The sequence below is a fragment of the Solanum tuberosum genome, unplaced genomic scaffold (assembly GCF_000226075.1).
Source record: "Solanum tuberosum cultivar DM 1-3 516 R44 unplaced genomic scaffold, SolTub_3.0 scf00688, whole genome shotgun sequence".
Classification (NCBI taxonomy): Eukaryota; Viridiplantae; Streptophyta; class Magnoliopsida; order Solanales; family Solanaceae; genus Solanum; species Solanum tuberosum.
In genome coordinates, this window is record NW_006239599.1 from 94,033 (window position 1) to 110,581 (window position 16,549).

At 30.7% G+C, this 16,549-nt stretch overlaps 2 protein-coding genes across 6 annotated transcripts in view; one reads left to right on the forward strand and one right to left on the reverse strand.

The window, feature by feature from the left end:
• LOC102578765 (high mobility group B protein 15-like) overlaps positions 1–4,613 on the forward strand; it is a 5,849-nt gene extending 1,236 nt beyond the window's left edge. For 2 of the 5 annotated variants that reach the window (XM_015305091.1, XM_015305092.1), the window contains exons 2-7: positions 833–1,077; positions 1,707–1,785; positions 2,364–2,523; positions 2,596–2,721; positions 3,153–3,553; positions 3,952–4,613. In XM_015305091.1, the coding sequence (XP_015160577.1) occupies positions 911–1,077; positions 1,707–1,785; positions 2,364–2,523; positions 2,596–2,721; positions 3,153–3,553; positions 3,952–4,419 (1,401 nt within the window). In that variant the 5' untranslated portion in view covers positions 833–910 and the 3' untranslated portion in view covers positions 4,420–4,613. Of the gene's footprint in view, positions 1–87; positions 525–832; positions 1,078–1,706; positions 1,786–2,363; positions 2,524–2,595; positions 2,722–3,152; positions 3,554–3,951 lie in introns of those variants that run through there. The other 3 variants (XM_015305093.1, XM_015305094.1, XM_006366790.2) reach the window with 2 other exon arrangements.
• Positions 4,614–7,906: 3,293 nt separating this feature from the next.
• On the reverse strand, positions 7,907–9,710 carry LOC102579094 (ethylene-responsive transcription factor ERF062). The gene is made up of 2 exons (XM_015305089.1): positions 9,208–9,710; positions 7,907–8,825 (listed from the first exon to the last, which is right to left on the reverse strand). Exons 1-2 carry the CDS (start codon positions 9,672–9,674, stop codon positions 8,024–8,026), a joined length of 1,269 nt encoding a protein of 422 aa, XP_015160575.1. The 5' UTR covers positions 9,675–9,710; the 3' UTR covers positions 7,907–8,023.
• Positions 9,711–16,549: the final 6,839 nt, after the last annotated feature.

Below are 16,549 nucleotides of genomic sequence, written 5' to 3' on the forward strand. Positions count from 1 at the left end.
GGGTTGGGGTTGGGGGTAATGTCCCACCATCCTGTTTTTTGCTTAGGCCATAAATCTTTACTTCTGGGAAGTGTGTCAGGAGAAAAGAGGAATAGAGAACTTTGGACTTTGTTAAACATGCAGATAATAGCAGAAATCTTTAGAATGTCAGCAAAAGATTATATAGCTTATGTAGATAATAGACCTAGAGAGGGATTCTTGATGTATTGTATCTGGGATCTTTATGACCTGAGTCTAAAAGGGCTAAAAGGGTGTCTGATTTTTTCATTTTGTTGTAATAAAAATCTCAGCTTTTTGGGTTTTTTTTTGAGTTTTGATAGGTTTTCTTGATTCCTATATTTGGTACTCTGAGAGAATTCATGGCTGTGACAGCTATGGTGTACTATATATGCTTTTCTTGGGGTTTGGGTATTTTGTTATGGTACTTGGAGTTACTTCACATAAAGGGGTTGTTGTTGTTATACAGTTCTTCCAGTGGCATTTTCATGGTGATACAGATACTCAGTTCTCTTTTCTCTGCTTCTGTATGTATTTTCTTTCTTTGTATATCTGTCTGTCTATCTATCACTTTCTTTTTGCTTTCTGGTTTCTGATTTTGTCTGTTTGTTATGATCATTTTGTATCTATTTTCAATTTTTGGACTGTGTATAATTACCATTGGTTTCTGTTTTTGGACTCATTAGTCTCATTTTCTGGAAATTTCTGATGATGCTCTTTTGTCTGTTTTCTATCACTAACATTTTACATGTTTAAGTTCACCTTGAAAATTGAGCTTTGTTTTGTTTTGTGATTTTGGTGCTATTTATAGCTGTGTTGATTTGTATTTCTGTAGTCTGCAGCTTAGAGGTTCTTGAGAAAACAAGGATTGGAGTGATTAGTGATTCTTGAAACATGTTATGAGAAGTTGAAAATGGCATCATCTTCTGCTGAAAATAGTCCAGTGCCACTCAGAGTAGCACCCCCAAATTATCATCCATATCCACCTCCCTTGGTTACATATGAGAATGTTGTTGCCTCTCCTCAACTGTTCATGGAAACTTTGCAGAAGCTCCATGCTGACATGAGAACCAAGTTCATGTGAGTTTTTTCTTTTCTTTTTTGCTTCCCTATGTCCTTTTATGAGTTTCTTTCTATCAGTTTGCATGCACCTCGACTACTTCACCGACTTGATAGCTTTGCCCACCTAGGTATTTTCCCTGTATTTTGGGATTTGAATTTAGTTGCCCATGGTTTTCACCTACTTCGTTAACTACTAGGTCATGCCTGAATCCCGTCTCTATATCCTGTCACAAGGCGCACCTCCCTCCCTTATGTTGAATTTGATCAAGAAATGCTGTCTTTCTTAGTATATGGTTTTCTCCTTAGATGGTCAATTCTCACCTCATGAGCTAGGTTTTGTGCGTTGAGTTAGGCACAAGATATTTTTTCCGAAAGCAACAATTATTTGAGAAGATTTTTAGGCAGTTTTAATGAGAATTTCATTGATTAATAGCGACCACCAACATTTTCGTTATTTGATTAATCTTTGCTAAAGACTGCTATCCTTATTCCAAATTTGGTCCACCACTCTTTCTTACTTGTTAAGTTTCAAATGTTTTTCAATCTTGAAACTATGCCATAGGCTTCTGAGTTCCCACACATTGTCTCAAGTTTATATAGTTCACACAACTATTTATTAATGCTTCTGTTGGTTGTGCTTTTTTCAGGATCCCTGTTATAGGGGGCAAAGCGCTGGATCTGCATCGCCTCTTTGTCGAGGTAACTACTCGTGGTGGTCTCTCAAAGGTAATAGAACTTGGGCTCATTGTATTCAAACTTTTGGTGTTCTTTCCGTTTTATATCCATGTTATGGTATTCTCTCTTAATTTTTTCTCTAACTAAAAGCATAAGTTGGTATAGTGACCTCTGGATTGATGAACTTCATTTGAGTTGGCTTTGCCATAGTAAAGAGCCACAGAAGGCACTATTTTTGTTATGCATCCCCACATGGTTAGGATATACTCCATTCATGTTTAGCTTTCGTGTCTTAAATGCTTCTCCTTATTTTATTACGCTCATGGGTGATGCTCAGCTGGAGTAAAGTCAAGAAACGGGTAAGAATAGAACATCATGCTAATAGGTGGAAGGTGTATGCGTTTTGGCGTAAGGAACCAGAACACTTGGAGCTCGGTTTCATTTTCATTTCAGTTGTTTCCCGAGTTGTTCTTTCAAACTCGTTGTAGGATGGGTTTGGAGAATTTTGTGCCCTTACAGTTTGTTGTTTGTTGTTGACAAGTATAGCTCTTAACATGCATAGAAAGGAATGATTGGGTTGAAATTAATGTTGAGTCAGTGTAATTATGATTTTTCGAACGTAATTGCAGGTTCTAGAGGAGAAAAGATGGAAGGAAGTAACATTAGTGTTTAGCTTTCCTTCTTCAGCCACAAATGCTTCATTTATTCTTCGGAAATACTATATTTCATTGCTATTTCACTACGAAAGACTCTACTATTTCAAGGCAAAGTACTGGACTCCTTCTCCTGGTATGTGTGGAATCTTTCATTACTTAATTATTTGTGCTGAGGCTTTCTCACTAAAACATAGATATCTTTCAGACGTGTTGCAGGAAGCCTCCCGTACTTCAGCTCCACCTCAAGGTTTGGCCGGATATATCCTTCCACCACCAGAAATAGAAGCTGCCGTGCCCCAGCCGCGGAGGATAGAAACAACATTTCCTGAAGGTTGCTTACTTGTTCTTGCACATGTTCTATCTCTTTTTTGTCTTTGCTTCCTAACTATGTTGGTAAGAGTTATTCCAAATCTTTTATGTCATAGTCATTCATTCATATCTTTTGGAAGTCTTCAAATCCATGTATGGAGATATTTTTGATGTCCTTTTCGAGATAAGTGAGGTGATCCTTACGAGGAGAACAAAGAAAATAGGGGCTAGGTCCACGAAATTGGTTATCCATTGAGTTTTGAACTGTGGAGTCTCTAAAACTTTGTATCGACAGATTCACATGATAAAATGAGTCCTATTGATATCGATGCTTCTGTTACACGTGAAGTAGTAGAACATGATAAATCTTTACTGCTTAACGGTTTAGGCTCTGATAATTTCCTACTCTAGCTTACAAATAATGTGCATCATCCAATTCTTTTGTGCTTGCAGAAACTACCATACCATCGACAGGTTCACCTGTGTCTGGTTTCATTGACGGAAAGTTTGAGAGTGGATATCTTATTACGGTGAAGATTGGATCCGAGGATCTTAAAGGTGTTCTATATCAGGTTCCAATGAACCAAATGCACCAAGAGTTGCAAAATCAGAATCTACCTGCTTACAACACTCGGAAAGAAGCATCAACACCTGGGGTAGTTCGAAGAAAGCGTAGGAAGAAAGGTGAAATCAAAAAGCGCGACCCTTCCCATCCCAAGCCTAACAGAAGTGGTTATAACTTTTTCTTTGCAGAACAACATGCCCGTCTGAAACCTCTTTATCCTGGAAAGGATAGAGAGATTAGTAGGATGATAGGTGAATTGTGGAACAATCTGAACGTACCAGAGAAGATGGTAGGAACCAAACGATATATTTCATATCGGAAAAAGGTCCAAAAATTTACTCCTACTATACAAAATATCTTAATTTTGCCCAGCTCCGTTATACTTTGAGGCCATTCATGCCCTTGTTGTTATCAAATTGCCTCGTATTTACCTTGACTTTAATGGGGTTCTAGCATGGACTAAGGTTGAAACTCCTTTACAGTCGAGGTCAAATATGAAATGATTTGTTGATGGACACTGAGGGTATGAATGGCTCTCTAAAGTATAACGACAATTAAGATATTTCGTATTCTAGGTGGTTATTTATGAGCCCTTCTCTGGTTTAAATATCCCAAGACGTATGAGATTGCATGTTCTTGTTTGTTTCATGCTAACTACTTCCAATGATTATATTCTGTTGAGTTCAGGTCTATCAGGAGAGAGCATTGCAAGACAAAGAACGATACAGAATGGAGATGCAGGACTATCGCGAGAGACTAACAGCTGGACAAATTGTTAGCAGTCCACTGCTAATACAATCTTCTCTTGAACACAATGTCGATATGATTGATCAGCAAAGTGAACCTCAAAGTGAAAATGGAAACGTCTCTTGGAGTCCAGAGCACGGAACAAGTTCTGATAAATGTGCACAGAGCAACTCGGAGAACAACAACAACAAAGGCACAGACCCTCCAGTATTGGAAATGCAGACAAACAACGTGATCGTTGAGGAATTTGAGTTGCTTAAGAGAGTAGACATGGTCGAGTGCGAGGATAAAGAAATGCAGGAAGAAGAAGTTGAAGGTGATAAACAAGAAGAATTACAACATAGCAAGGAAAAAGTTTTTTTCTTCCTAGAAGAAAAAACTTTGTTGCCAACTGAAGGGAAAATATAAACATGGTAAAGTTTAAGTTAATTAACTTCCTAGATATTACAACTTATCTTAATTATATGGTGTTTGTTTTGACTTAGTGATAATTATGTTGTTTAGCAGTAGTTTTGGATATAATTTAGAAAGTATGAACCATTTTGATGTATTTCATGGGCATTCTTTACAGATTAACTGCCCTTTTGTTCTGCAAGGTTAAAAAAAATATGAGACTTTTTAGCACATGAAAATATCTTTCCTTTTTCTTTTTTTGGTTTATCATTGAATACTCTCTTTTTTGTTTGGTTTCCCATCTGTTGTTTGGTACCTACATGGGAGCCCGTATAATTTAAATATGCTCCGTGTAGGGTTCTATCTGGGGAGAAGCGCTCGCTACTAAGAATTCTCCATATATACCTATGGAACATGGAAATGGTTCATACTTGATTTTGTTTTCAAAGTTTCATTTGTTTTGTGTTACTTGAACTCTTGATAATGTTGTAAGGCGTGAGTTAGATCCTTCAAAAATGGTGCATTTTCGATGTCTAGCACATGTGCAACAACACTTTTTGAGAGTCCAAGTAACATATAATTGAAACATGGTTAAGTGTGGATGTTTTTTTGTGTACAAATTGCTACATTGAACATCAATTTTTTTAAAATTTTTTTGGTGTTAATCATGTCACATAGTCAATAAATTCATATTTGTGTGTATATTTGAAAGGTTATTCATTTATTTTATTTAAAAATTTATACATATAGACCTACTACTGAAGTGGATAAAATGCTCTAATATCTAAAAGATTATTTATTTATTTTTATGGCTCGAAACTGAAACCTCTTAAATTTCTCATTTCTTTGACAATGACCTAATCACTATTAGACTTGCCAAAAATAATGGAGAGGGGTAGCCACTCTTTATAAGCAAAGCAAAAAAAAATAAAAAAATGTAGCAAATATTATATAATTTTCACTTTTAACTAAATTTATACATTCTTTTTCAAAATGGCTTTTTCATCGTGATATCATCGTAATAAGGAATTTTAATATTTTTAATGTTAAAAAATAACCGACCAACCAATCATATTTCAGTTTATAGCAACTATATTAATGTTGATGTCATTTGCTTATATATGCAACATTTTCAAGATTTAATTAAAATTCATTTCTTAAAGTTTTATCACAATATCAAATATTTTATTTGGATAATTAAATAGTATTCTTAAAATTATATAAGTAACCTATAGGTTATGAGTTTCGTAAATTCAATTACTGATGTTTGTGTCAGCATATTTCCTTTTAAATTGTCTAAGTTCTCACGACTTATTTTATTTTAGGGTTTTCTTTTTTGTCGTGCACTCATATTACGCTACTCCTAAGTTCAAAAATTGGCTATACGACACTTTTCGAGTTCCGTGAGAGCTTAGGATGCCTTATACATCGAACTGTCTTAATAATTAACTTTTCTTATTTAGCTTAAGCAACAAGTTTGTATACATTGTCAAAGCTAACTTGCTAATTAAGGACTGCTACATGCAGAAGCAATTAAAGACATTAATTAGGTCAACCAAAATTAATTTAAATAAACAAGGTTGAAGTTGTCAACTGCTAAAATTATACATTGGTTTTTTGCCATACTACTTTTTTTTTTTTAAATAATAATAATTGCACTTGATTTAATTTAATTACAGTTCCTTGAATCTTAATAGTGCAATTGGTTAAGTAATTGCTATATTATATGTGTAATTGTGCATTTATGAAAACATACTTCAACTATCGATTTTTTCATTTTCCTATATAAACGATAGTGTGATTATATTTCAGCAGGTAGGAAACTCACATGCCTGATAGTTGAGGCATCTTTGATAAATAATTGGTGTCATTATTTAAATGATAAACTCGCATACATCTGATAGTTCAGATATGAAAATAACGAATCAACTCTTTATTTAAAAAAAACTTCAATTAAATATTATCTAAATGAGCAAATTTTGGAAATAACATAAGGGAGCTTGTCAAAATTAAACTTGTGAAATTATTTCATTTTCTATAGTACTTTAACAGCCATTCCTCAAATCATACATTTAATTCGAAAACATGATTTGACCTTATATGTGTTTTTTTTATTCTATAGTCTAGAAAAAAAAAAGTCAAGGAAATTAAGATAAGAAGAGTGCATTTTTTCGTTAAAGAATTGTTTTTCATTTATAAAGTCACTTAATATATGGACATAGCAAAGAAGCATGGGAATATTTTTTCCATATTATAAAATGAAAAAAAGTCAAACCTTTGAGAGGGGTTGACAAAACAAGAAGTATTTGATTTTGATATTTTATATTTTTATTTAAATAAGTAAAACTTAATTAAATCCCAAAGTCAACTAATTTAGCAAAATGTGATGATGATGAACAAGTTATAATAAGTTGGAACATCATGATTCATGACAATCCTACAATAGGGGCTACAAATTTGTTTTTTTTTTTAATGTATAAAATAAAATATATGAATATATATTTAGAGTACATTGATATATATGCATAGTAAATATATTCAACTGGTCACTCTTCAATAATTACAACTTATCATTGTCTAAGTTAGAAGAAGTTACTTGCTCTGCTCGTTGTTTTACTTTCATTTTTATCTTACTTTCTATTATATTAGCAATAGTGAACGATATATGGACGCGTTTAGTAATTTTCTTATTACTTTCTCTCTTTCGCTTCAATGTTTGTAATTATTTACACCAAGATCAACATGCACATGTATATACATTTTGTTGATCCCGGCTTATAACTTGAAATTTGAAAGGTATATATTACACAATATCGTAGATAATTGATATTTTATAAGTTCGATCGTGAAGCATCTCGTATTCACAAAAAAATCTAAGTAGGGAAGGTATGCAAATGTAGGCAATTTATCCTTACATAAGCATTGATAATTGATTCTAGCTACAGGTTCAATTCGAGGAAAGGTCGCATCCTAAAGGATGTAATGTAGGCAACCTATCCTTACGTCATCAAGCATCAATGTGATTTATTCCAAGGGTTCAATTCGAGGAAGGATTGCATCTGACCAAGGGAATATAATATTGGCAACTTATCCCACGAAAGCATCAGTTGCTAATTTCAATGTTCAAACTCATGATTTTTATGAATCACACAGAGACATATATCGCTACTTTAAGGTTCCTCTTCTTCCATTTGCTCTGATGTAATAGTATTTTTTACAAAAATAGAAAAGGGGTAAATATACCTCTCAACTTTGCGATTTAGAATAAATGCAATCATTCATTAAAAAAGTAATGCATATATTCTAACAAACGGTGCTTTCTAATAAACTTGAGTATTTCCTTTACAACAAACAATAACTGCCAAAAGCATCAAACTAATAAATCACACACAAAACATAAACTTATGGCCATTAAAACAAAAAAACATTACATGATTAAAAAAATAATGAACACTCACTTAAAACAACAAATTAATATAGAATAAGTCCAACCAATGTCACTACATGATCTTCCAAAAAGTGAATTTTTTTTATAAAATTAAACAACTATATGCATGTATGCTCTTGATCTTGAAATAATTTTGGTAAAAAAATAAAAATACAATACATCAATTGAGGGTCATGATAAATCAGAAACAAGAAGTGCATCCCAAATCATATCCATATCCAAAGATGGCATTCTACTCAATTGAACACCATCAACATTTTCTTGATTAATATTCTTCACCTTAGTAATCTCCATTAATTTCTCACAATTAATTTCCTTTTCTTGATTCTGAATGATCGTGTTCTTGATTGTTGCATTATCATCCGATAGCCCTTTTGGAGATATAATATTTTCATCGCGATCACTAATATTATTAGCCTTCTTTGATTGTGCTGAAATTGCTCGAATTTTCGCCTCAAGGAGTGATGTTATGTTCCCATTGATAGAATTAGCCTTTAATTGATTCTTCAAATGTGGGAAATTCAAGTGTGCATAATCACCTCTTAGCATATAAGCCGCGGTATCATAAGCAAAAGCAGCTTCTTCAGCAGTATCGAATGTACCTAACCAAACCCTTGTCCTATTTCTTGGTAGCCTTATTTCCGCCACCCATTTTCCCCAATGCCTTTGTCTTACTCCTCGAAAAAGCTTCCCTTGGGACGCGGTCATAGAAGAAGGAGAAGAAGAAGAAGATGAAGGCGAATTTTCATAATGAATAAGTGATGATTTTCTTGATGATCCTTTGAATTTCATTGGTTGAGTTTTTGTAGTGCTAAGCCAATAGTCACTAAAACCTTTTGTTGTGGTACAATTTGTTATGGTTTGATTCATTTTCAGCCAATTTGTTGGATTTGTAGTTGCAGCCTCTTGATAATGAATTTGGCTCTCATGACCTATTGATGAAGACATAGGGAATAACGCCGCGGATGATGACCTGGCAAAACACAAAAAAGGAAAATGTCTTTCAGAGGTTGAAGATATATCGTAATTTCACAATACTATGTAATTTCTTCTTTTGTCAATATATTGGGATCCGTGCATCCCAGATAGTGGCATAGCTACCTATTGATCAGAAGGGGTGCAACTGAATCCCCTTCGCTAAAAAAAGAAATATATATATTTATTTGAATCCTATTGATCATAAGTGAAATTAAAGATGTTACATTCTAACATGTTTTGAATTTCGTTGATAGAATTACTGATTCCGCTACTGATCCTAGAAAGTCTAAATATGTACTACTAGTAAACTCAATTTGATAAAGAGAAAATTAGTGAATAAAATGGCAAATAAATAAAAGGAAGAATTAGTATCATACTTGTGATTCTTGTTGCTTAGAGATTCAGCTGCCCTTTTTGAAATCTCTAAAATGGTAGGCTCTTGCAAAAACAACCCTAAAGTTGGGTAATTACATGATAGTGAATTTGTTGAAGAAGAACATGTTTGATGATCAAGAACTTGAGGATGATGATGAAAAGATTCAAGAAAATTACTCAAAGGAATAATATTGTTACTATTCCCTTGATCTTGATGATGTTGATAACTTGAAGATGTCGATAATGATGATGATGATGATAATGACAATTCGTTTTGATGGAAATTAAGTGGAAGAAATTCAGAAAATTTTGTTGAAGAAGAATTTATAGAAGTACTTTCATGATTTATATCACTAAAAATGTGTGGATCCTTGAAAAATCTAGATAATGATTCTATGGCTACTTGTTTATAACAAGTTGGCAATTCTTTTTGCATGAAGGATTCTGATTTTAGAGACTGATTCTCCATGAGAAATCCAATAGATTGGTATTGGGAAAAAAAAGAGAGAGATAATGATGATGAAGAATAGAATTACAAAAATGTAGACATTGTGGTATATATATTAAGTCTCAAGCAAGAAGATTATATTATATGTTTACTAAAGAGGCACTTTAATAAAGGGTCAATAGAAAAATAGGACCATCAATGGGGTGTGTGAGATGGTTGAAATCTCTCCACCTATAATTAGAAGTCTCAGTTTCAAGTCTGAGAAATGATGAAAAAATATCTTGATAGGAAATGTTTCTTCTTTAGTGGGCCCTATATGATGCGCGAGTTCAAATTAGCCAGATCAGTAGGTTCCAACAGATATAGTAAACAATGCTAATTCATATTAGTCATCGGTGACCTTCAAGCCTTGAAAAAAGAGAAAGTCTTTGTAGTGAGCGTTTCTTCTTTAATGAGCCCTACATGATACATATTCAGATTAATTAGTCGGAGCGGTAGGTTCTGAGTTCTGACTGATACTATAAGTAGTTTCAACTCAGATTAGTCAAATCAATGACTTTCGAGCCTTAAAAATGAAAAAATTCTTTGTAAAAAGTGCTTCTGTTTTATCGTCCCCCACACAATGCATATTCATATCATCTGGACCAGCCAATTCCAATAGACGTCCTAACAGTGTAAAGCTCAATTAGTCGAACCAATAAATTTTGAAATCAGGACCATCTAATTTCCACTTCATATTTTTTTATTTTCAGAAAATTTCATGACAATTTCACAATTTTCTTTTCAAAATGTAGATCTTTGATAGAAGTTTTAGAAACATAAATTCGTGCATCCCATTTTCATATATTCTTTTTTTATAAACCAATCCAAATGTGCCAACTCATGAGTTGTATTGTTACCTGTCTTCTAAGGTTTATAACAGGAGGGATGTATATTCTTTCATGATAGTGACTGCAAAAAATTAAAATATAATAAAAAAATAACCTCAAAAACACTTTGCTTTAATTTACTTTATTGTTTTGTTGCATTCATTTCTTGGTTTTATTAGCAAATGATCATGTGATTTTCATTAACAAGCACATGATCAATTTTTCTTTTTCACTTTTCTTTTTTGGGTATGAAAATGGTATCTTCACTTTCCCTTTTTAACAAGTATTAGTTATTAGGTTATAGTAAATCATAATTAGTAACTAATAAAGTAAAAGATTAGTCATATGATAATCCTCTAGTTATAACAGTTATTTAACTACCGGAGCTTGGAGCAACAATAAAATTATTTTTGTATGACTTACAGTTTAAGTCACACGTGATAGAAACTACTAATAATCACACCTTTAATGAGTGTGACGGCCTTCCTCAGATCCTACGTGAACGCATAACGTTTTGTGCACTGAACTGCCTTTTATAATTGTTATTGACTCATATATAGTTATGTATGTTAATTGGAAGATTAATTAGTTGGCCTAATCATCATCTCCAAATTTTATATAGGTACTTTTCCAGCAAAACTTTAAGCTAAACGATATTAATGTTTAATTAATATTATCATCATTATTGTAATAATGGACCAAAAAATTAATGATTTTTTAAGAAAAAGATAATGAGGTTTAATTAGTTTTTGTTCTTAATTAGTAGGAGGAAATCATGGCTGTCTTTAAATGATTTAATAGTAAATAATTATAAAACTCTCAACATTTCTCTTATGTGCCTTTTGCGAATAACATTGAGACACTTTTACCAAAAAAAAAAAAAAACTTAGTCAAAATTTCAGTCCAAATAAGGCAAAACAAGAAACAAAAAAAAAAGGTTATAAATTAAATATTTGTAAATCCAAATGATAGTAGTCACTCTGACTCATACTATTGGTAGTGCATGTTATTTAATTTTATTTCATTCACAATTAAGCTACCTCCCAAATTCCACATATCAATTATCATTTCATTAAAAAAAAAAACCTCCCTAATATAATTCTTTTGTTCCAAAAGTAGTTATCGGATTTAAACAGAGTTCTCGAGTTTGAGTTTTGGTAAAAAAAATAATCTTGTATAACACTTTTCTCTTTAATGGTCCATAAGTAAAACGAGTGTGAATTAATTGATACCCTAATATCAATAGTAAAGTCAGAATTTTCTATGAAGAGAGTCAAAATATAAGAAAGTATAATGTATATACATAAAAAGATTTATTTATTTATTTAGTGTATTTTTTTCCTGCCAAATATAAAATGGATATCGGACATCGAGTAAAAACTTTTATTTAAGAAAAAAATAAAAGAAGAGAACATGGTATTTGTTCAATTATAGAAGTTTTTTGCTTGTGATTAGGAGGAATGAGTTTAATTTAATTAATATATATGTCATGAACAAATTTAAGAGCAGCTATAGACAAGAAACCATGTTTTCTTTAAAGTTGTTTTCCCCTTTCTTAGTTTTTAATTTAACTTTTATAATAAAAAATACTGTTTAATTTATTATTATTTTTCTTTATTCCTTTCTCAGTTTTCAACCTCACACAATACACAAAAAGACAGATTAATTAGAATAAATTAATTAACATCCTTGTAACACATAACCACTGCTTTAATTAATTGGATTAATATAAAATAATTAATTAAAAGGTTAGACATGTGGAGTAGTGGAAAGTGGCTTAGCTTGACCAAACAGTAAAATTGACAAATCATGTGCACAACAAAGACAAAATTATTTAATAAGATCAAATGATAATAATATATATTAAATTAAAAATAAATAAAAACGACAGTTCGATGCACAAAATTTTCATTCTAGGTACGATTTAGAAAACAATCGAATCATATTATATCTTTTATACGCAATTTTTTTGATGATGCATATACTAACAATAGTTTATCGTTAATCATATATTTGACGATTAATTTATTGAAAATATAATTAACTGACTGAGGTGTGCAGTCGATAGTTTTGTTGATAGAATAGGCAATTTATCGATCAATAGGCTTTTTAAACTCGTAAACTTTTAATTGTACGATGAAAACTTTTATCGTTACACCAAAACTCTGATTTAATGGAAGAGAGTACTAGACAATGAAGAAAAGTTTATTGTATATAGCGACCTATGTTACCATCATTTCTTTTTCTTAGTTTCTCTAGTGTGAAGATAAGGATTTTGCTTGGTTGGACAGCTTTATTTAATTTTTACCTATCTTTAATATTATCTTAGGTATAATATTATTAGACACTATGACACCACTAATAACATAGTTAATTAATTAATTACTATATATTTCTCATCAAGCTTCAGCATGATCATTATTTTGTTGTATATTTATGGCTTCAAGTAATAATGATTCATTAACTGACTAATTAAGCTTTAATTTTTATCACACATGTCGATGTTTTGAAGGACACAATTTTAACATCGAACTATTAGCTAATTCTATCCATCATAATTTGAATAAATGAAAAGAAATCACATTTTTCTTGCTTTCGAAATTTTTCTCAATTCATTTCATTGATTACTAGGTTATAAATTATTTTCTATATTGATATTATTCGTCATTTGGATGTGTAACGATAGGGTTTTAATTTTAAGTACAATCGGTGGAAAGATTCAAACTTAAGCATGGCAATAAATACAAGGGTTCCACTCATTGCAGGACTTAACTCAACACCTTATTCACGAGCTATATGTGACGACAATCATATTTCACATGTGTCAGCATTCCCAAATGCATTATTCCTTTCTTTTAATAGGATTCACGGCATGTCAAGTCTTGATAAGATTTTTTTTTCTTTTATATTTAATTAAACCACATACTCTATCGATAAATGGATCCTCGTCAATTCCTTTGAGGACATATTCCTCAAACGAGATACTTTACGCGTTAGCTACAGTACATCATGGATCAAGACGCATGCATAGCGCCTAGTGGGAAAAAACATAATAATGGAGTTTGTCTAATATTTGTCTAATAAAGAGTATTTTAGAAGTTTAATGATTTAATATTCGTTAGTAAATGATTAGAACTAATTTTATTTATTAATTATTGTCAGCACTCTACATTTTTGGCAATATTCTTCATAATTTACACTTTTAGGTGTCAAAAAATTAGAACTACACATATAACCTTTACCCCTAAGACAAGATCCAAATTTGGCAAAAACAAATTTATTAGAATTAATTAATACATTAACAATGCCTCTTTTAATTAATAACTTGAATATGAATATAAAAATTACAAAGAAACAATTGTGTGGTGGTGGTGCAACTACTTGTTAGCTTTTGGCTAAAATAAGGTAGTTTTCTTATTCTATTAAATAGATTATAATCTCACTTTTTATGGACCGTTAAGTTGTAGTTGTCATCAATAAGATTTGTACTGGAGTGATAAGTATTACTTCGTAATAACGTCCAAAAGATCTTGGATTTGATCTCGGTACGACATCTCATTATTAGTTAAGTGTTTTACTCTATATGAAACTTCTCAACGTAAATCGGCCCAATTTGTTTTCTTTCAGAATCTAGTGATCATGGCTGTCCATGGATTCATATATGTAATATTCTTCCACATGACCCACCACACAAAAAGTGAAGATAGAATGATTCTTACTTTTGCTTTACACCACTTCTCTTAATCACCATTTTTCACAAACCTTATGTTATATTTTAATTTTCACAAATTGAACACTTGGAAAAAGAATATTAGAACACATTCACTTACACCACATAGAATTTTTTGGCCTAATATATAGTAAGTATACATATAAGAAATCATTCAAGAATATTCTTTGTAATTGTATATCAAGATATGTAATGTTGTGATCAGAACAAATGTTCAAAAAATTTAAGCTTCTATATAATAGTGAAATGAAAAGAATAGGATATAAGAAATTTGAAGTTACAATTAGAATAAAATAATTACGAAAAATTACCTAAATACACAACTTATTTTACCATATTCTTTAATATTTTCTACCATTTGAAAAAATTACAAAAATTCCTACACTCCTATTCTCATATACATCGCTTTACACAATGTATCAGTCGAATACATCACTTTACTTGATATATTGATCGGATACATCACTATATATATGGGATGTATTGGCACGTAATACATCACTTTACATGATGTATTGATCAGATACATCACTATACACGTATTGAGATGTACGTGATATATTGGGACGTTGAGTGATGTATCTGAAATCGAAACGCGATGTACTGGGACGTTGAGCGATGTATTTGAAATGGGGACCCGATGTATTGGAAAGTTTGGGATGTATCCAGATTCCACGAAATATGTAATTTAAAAAAGAATAGAAATACGATATAATTAGATCTTAACGATATACAATTTCTCTGAAATTCCCTAAAATTATATATGCTTTGACAAATGTATGGTATCAAAGAATTTTCCTTACACACAAATTGGCATATTATGGAAGAGAATAATTTATCTTTGTGGTTACTTTATGTTGACTTGATGAGAATCATGAGTTTTAAGAGGTAATGTAATTAATAATTATTGGAACAAAATTAAATTCATTGAACTTGTAATAATGTTACATTGAAATTTAATATTAATACTATATATATAAAAGGAACAATTTCTAGTGATGATATAAACATGTATATCATATGGTAATTCAAGTCAAAAGGAATCTTTCTTTAATTTTTAGTTCTTGTACATAAACCTAGGATGAGGGTAAATCCGTATGAACCTACATACTTTACCTAAATTTCAAAAAAATAAAATAAATCTACTCATCTCATCCTATTTTCATTCTTTGATAGGTTCCTTTTAATTAGCCCTTTACGATGTGAATTCTATCAGCGAATGGTTTTACCAAGTCAGTAACTGAAAATATTTGATATATATATATATATATATACTAGAAATCGGAGCCCGTGCTAGCACAGATCCAATATGTATCATTTTTTGTTTCAATTTATGTGACAAAGAAAAATTAAATAGTTAATCAAACTTTAATATTAATTTAAAATAGTTTAAATTTTTAATTATTGTTAACTATGGTAAAAAAAATTTATGACTTTTAACATTCTAAATTGCTAATTATTGTTGTATGATTTGTAATATCTTTTATGCAATTTTGAAATAATAAAGGTTATTTCTTCTTTCTCAATTTATGTGGTACTAATAAAATTTAGGGATTCAATCAATTTTTTTTGTTTTTAAAATATTCTATTGTTAATTACTGTAAATTATTGTACTTTCTAAGTAATTTTCTAAATAATATATATTATTTCATTTGTCCAATTTATGTGTCATCGATAAAATTTGAAGAGTTAATCAGATCTTTTACATATTTTTATATCTTTTGAATATTTAAGTAAATAATTATTGTGATTTATAATATTTTATACAATTATTTAAAAAAATAAACAACAAACAAAACGAATTCATCATATGAAAATTACCAAAGCATCCTTGAATACATCAACAATGGGTCCCACTTTTGTTTTAAAAAATATGCATATTGGGAGGATATTTTTGTCCAAAGTGGAAATAGAATAAGTATAAAGCATTAAAGTCTTTAAAATTTTAAATTGTTAATTCTTATTGTATGATTTGTAATACTTTTACGCCATTTTCAAATAATAGAGGTCATTTCTTCTTTCTCAATTTATGTAGTACTAAAAAAAATTTGAGATTCAATCAATTTTTTTTGTCTTTAAAATATTCTATTGTTAATTACTGTAAATTATTGTACTTTCTAAGTAATTTTCAAATAATATATATTATTTCATTTGTCCCAATTTATGTGTCACCGGTAAAATTTGAAGAGTCAATCAGATCTTTTATATATTTTTATATCTTTTAAATATTTAAGTAATTAATTATCGTGATTCATAATATTTTATACAATTATTTAGTATAGTAAAATAAATTTAAA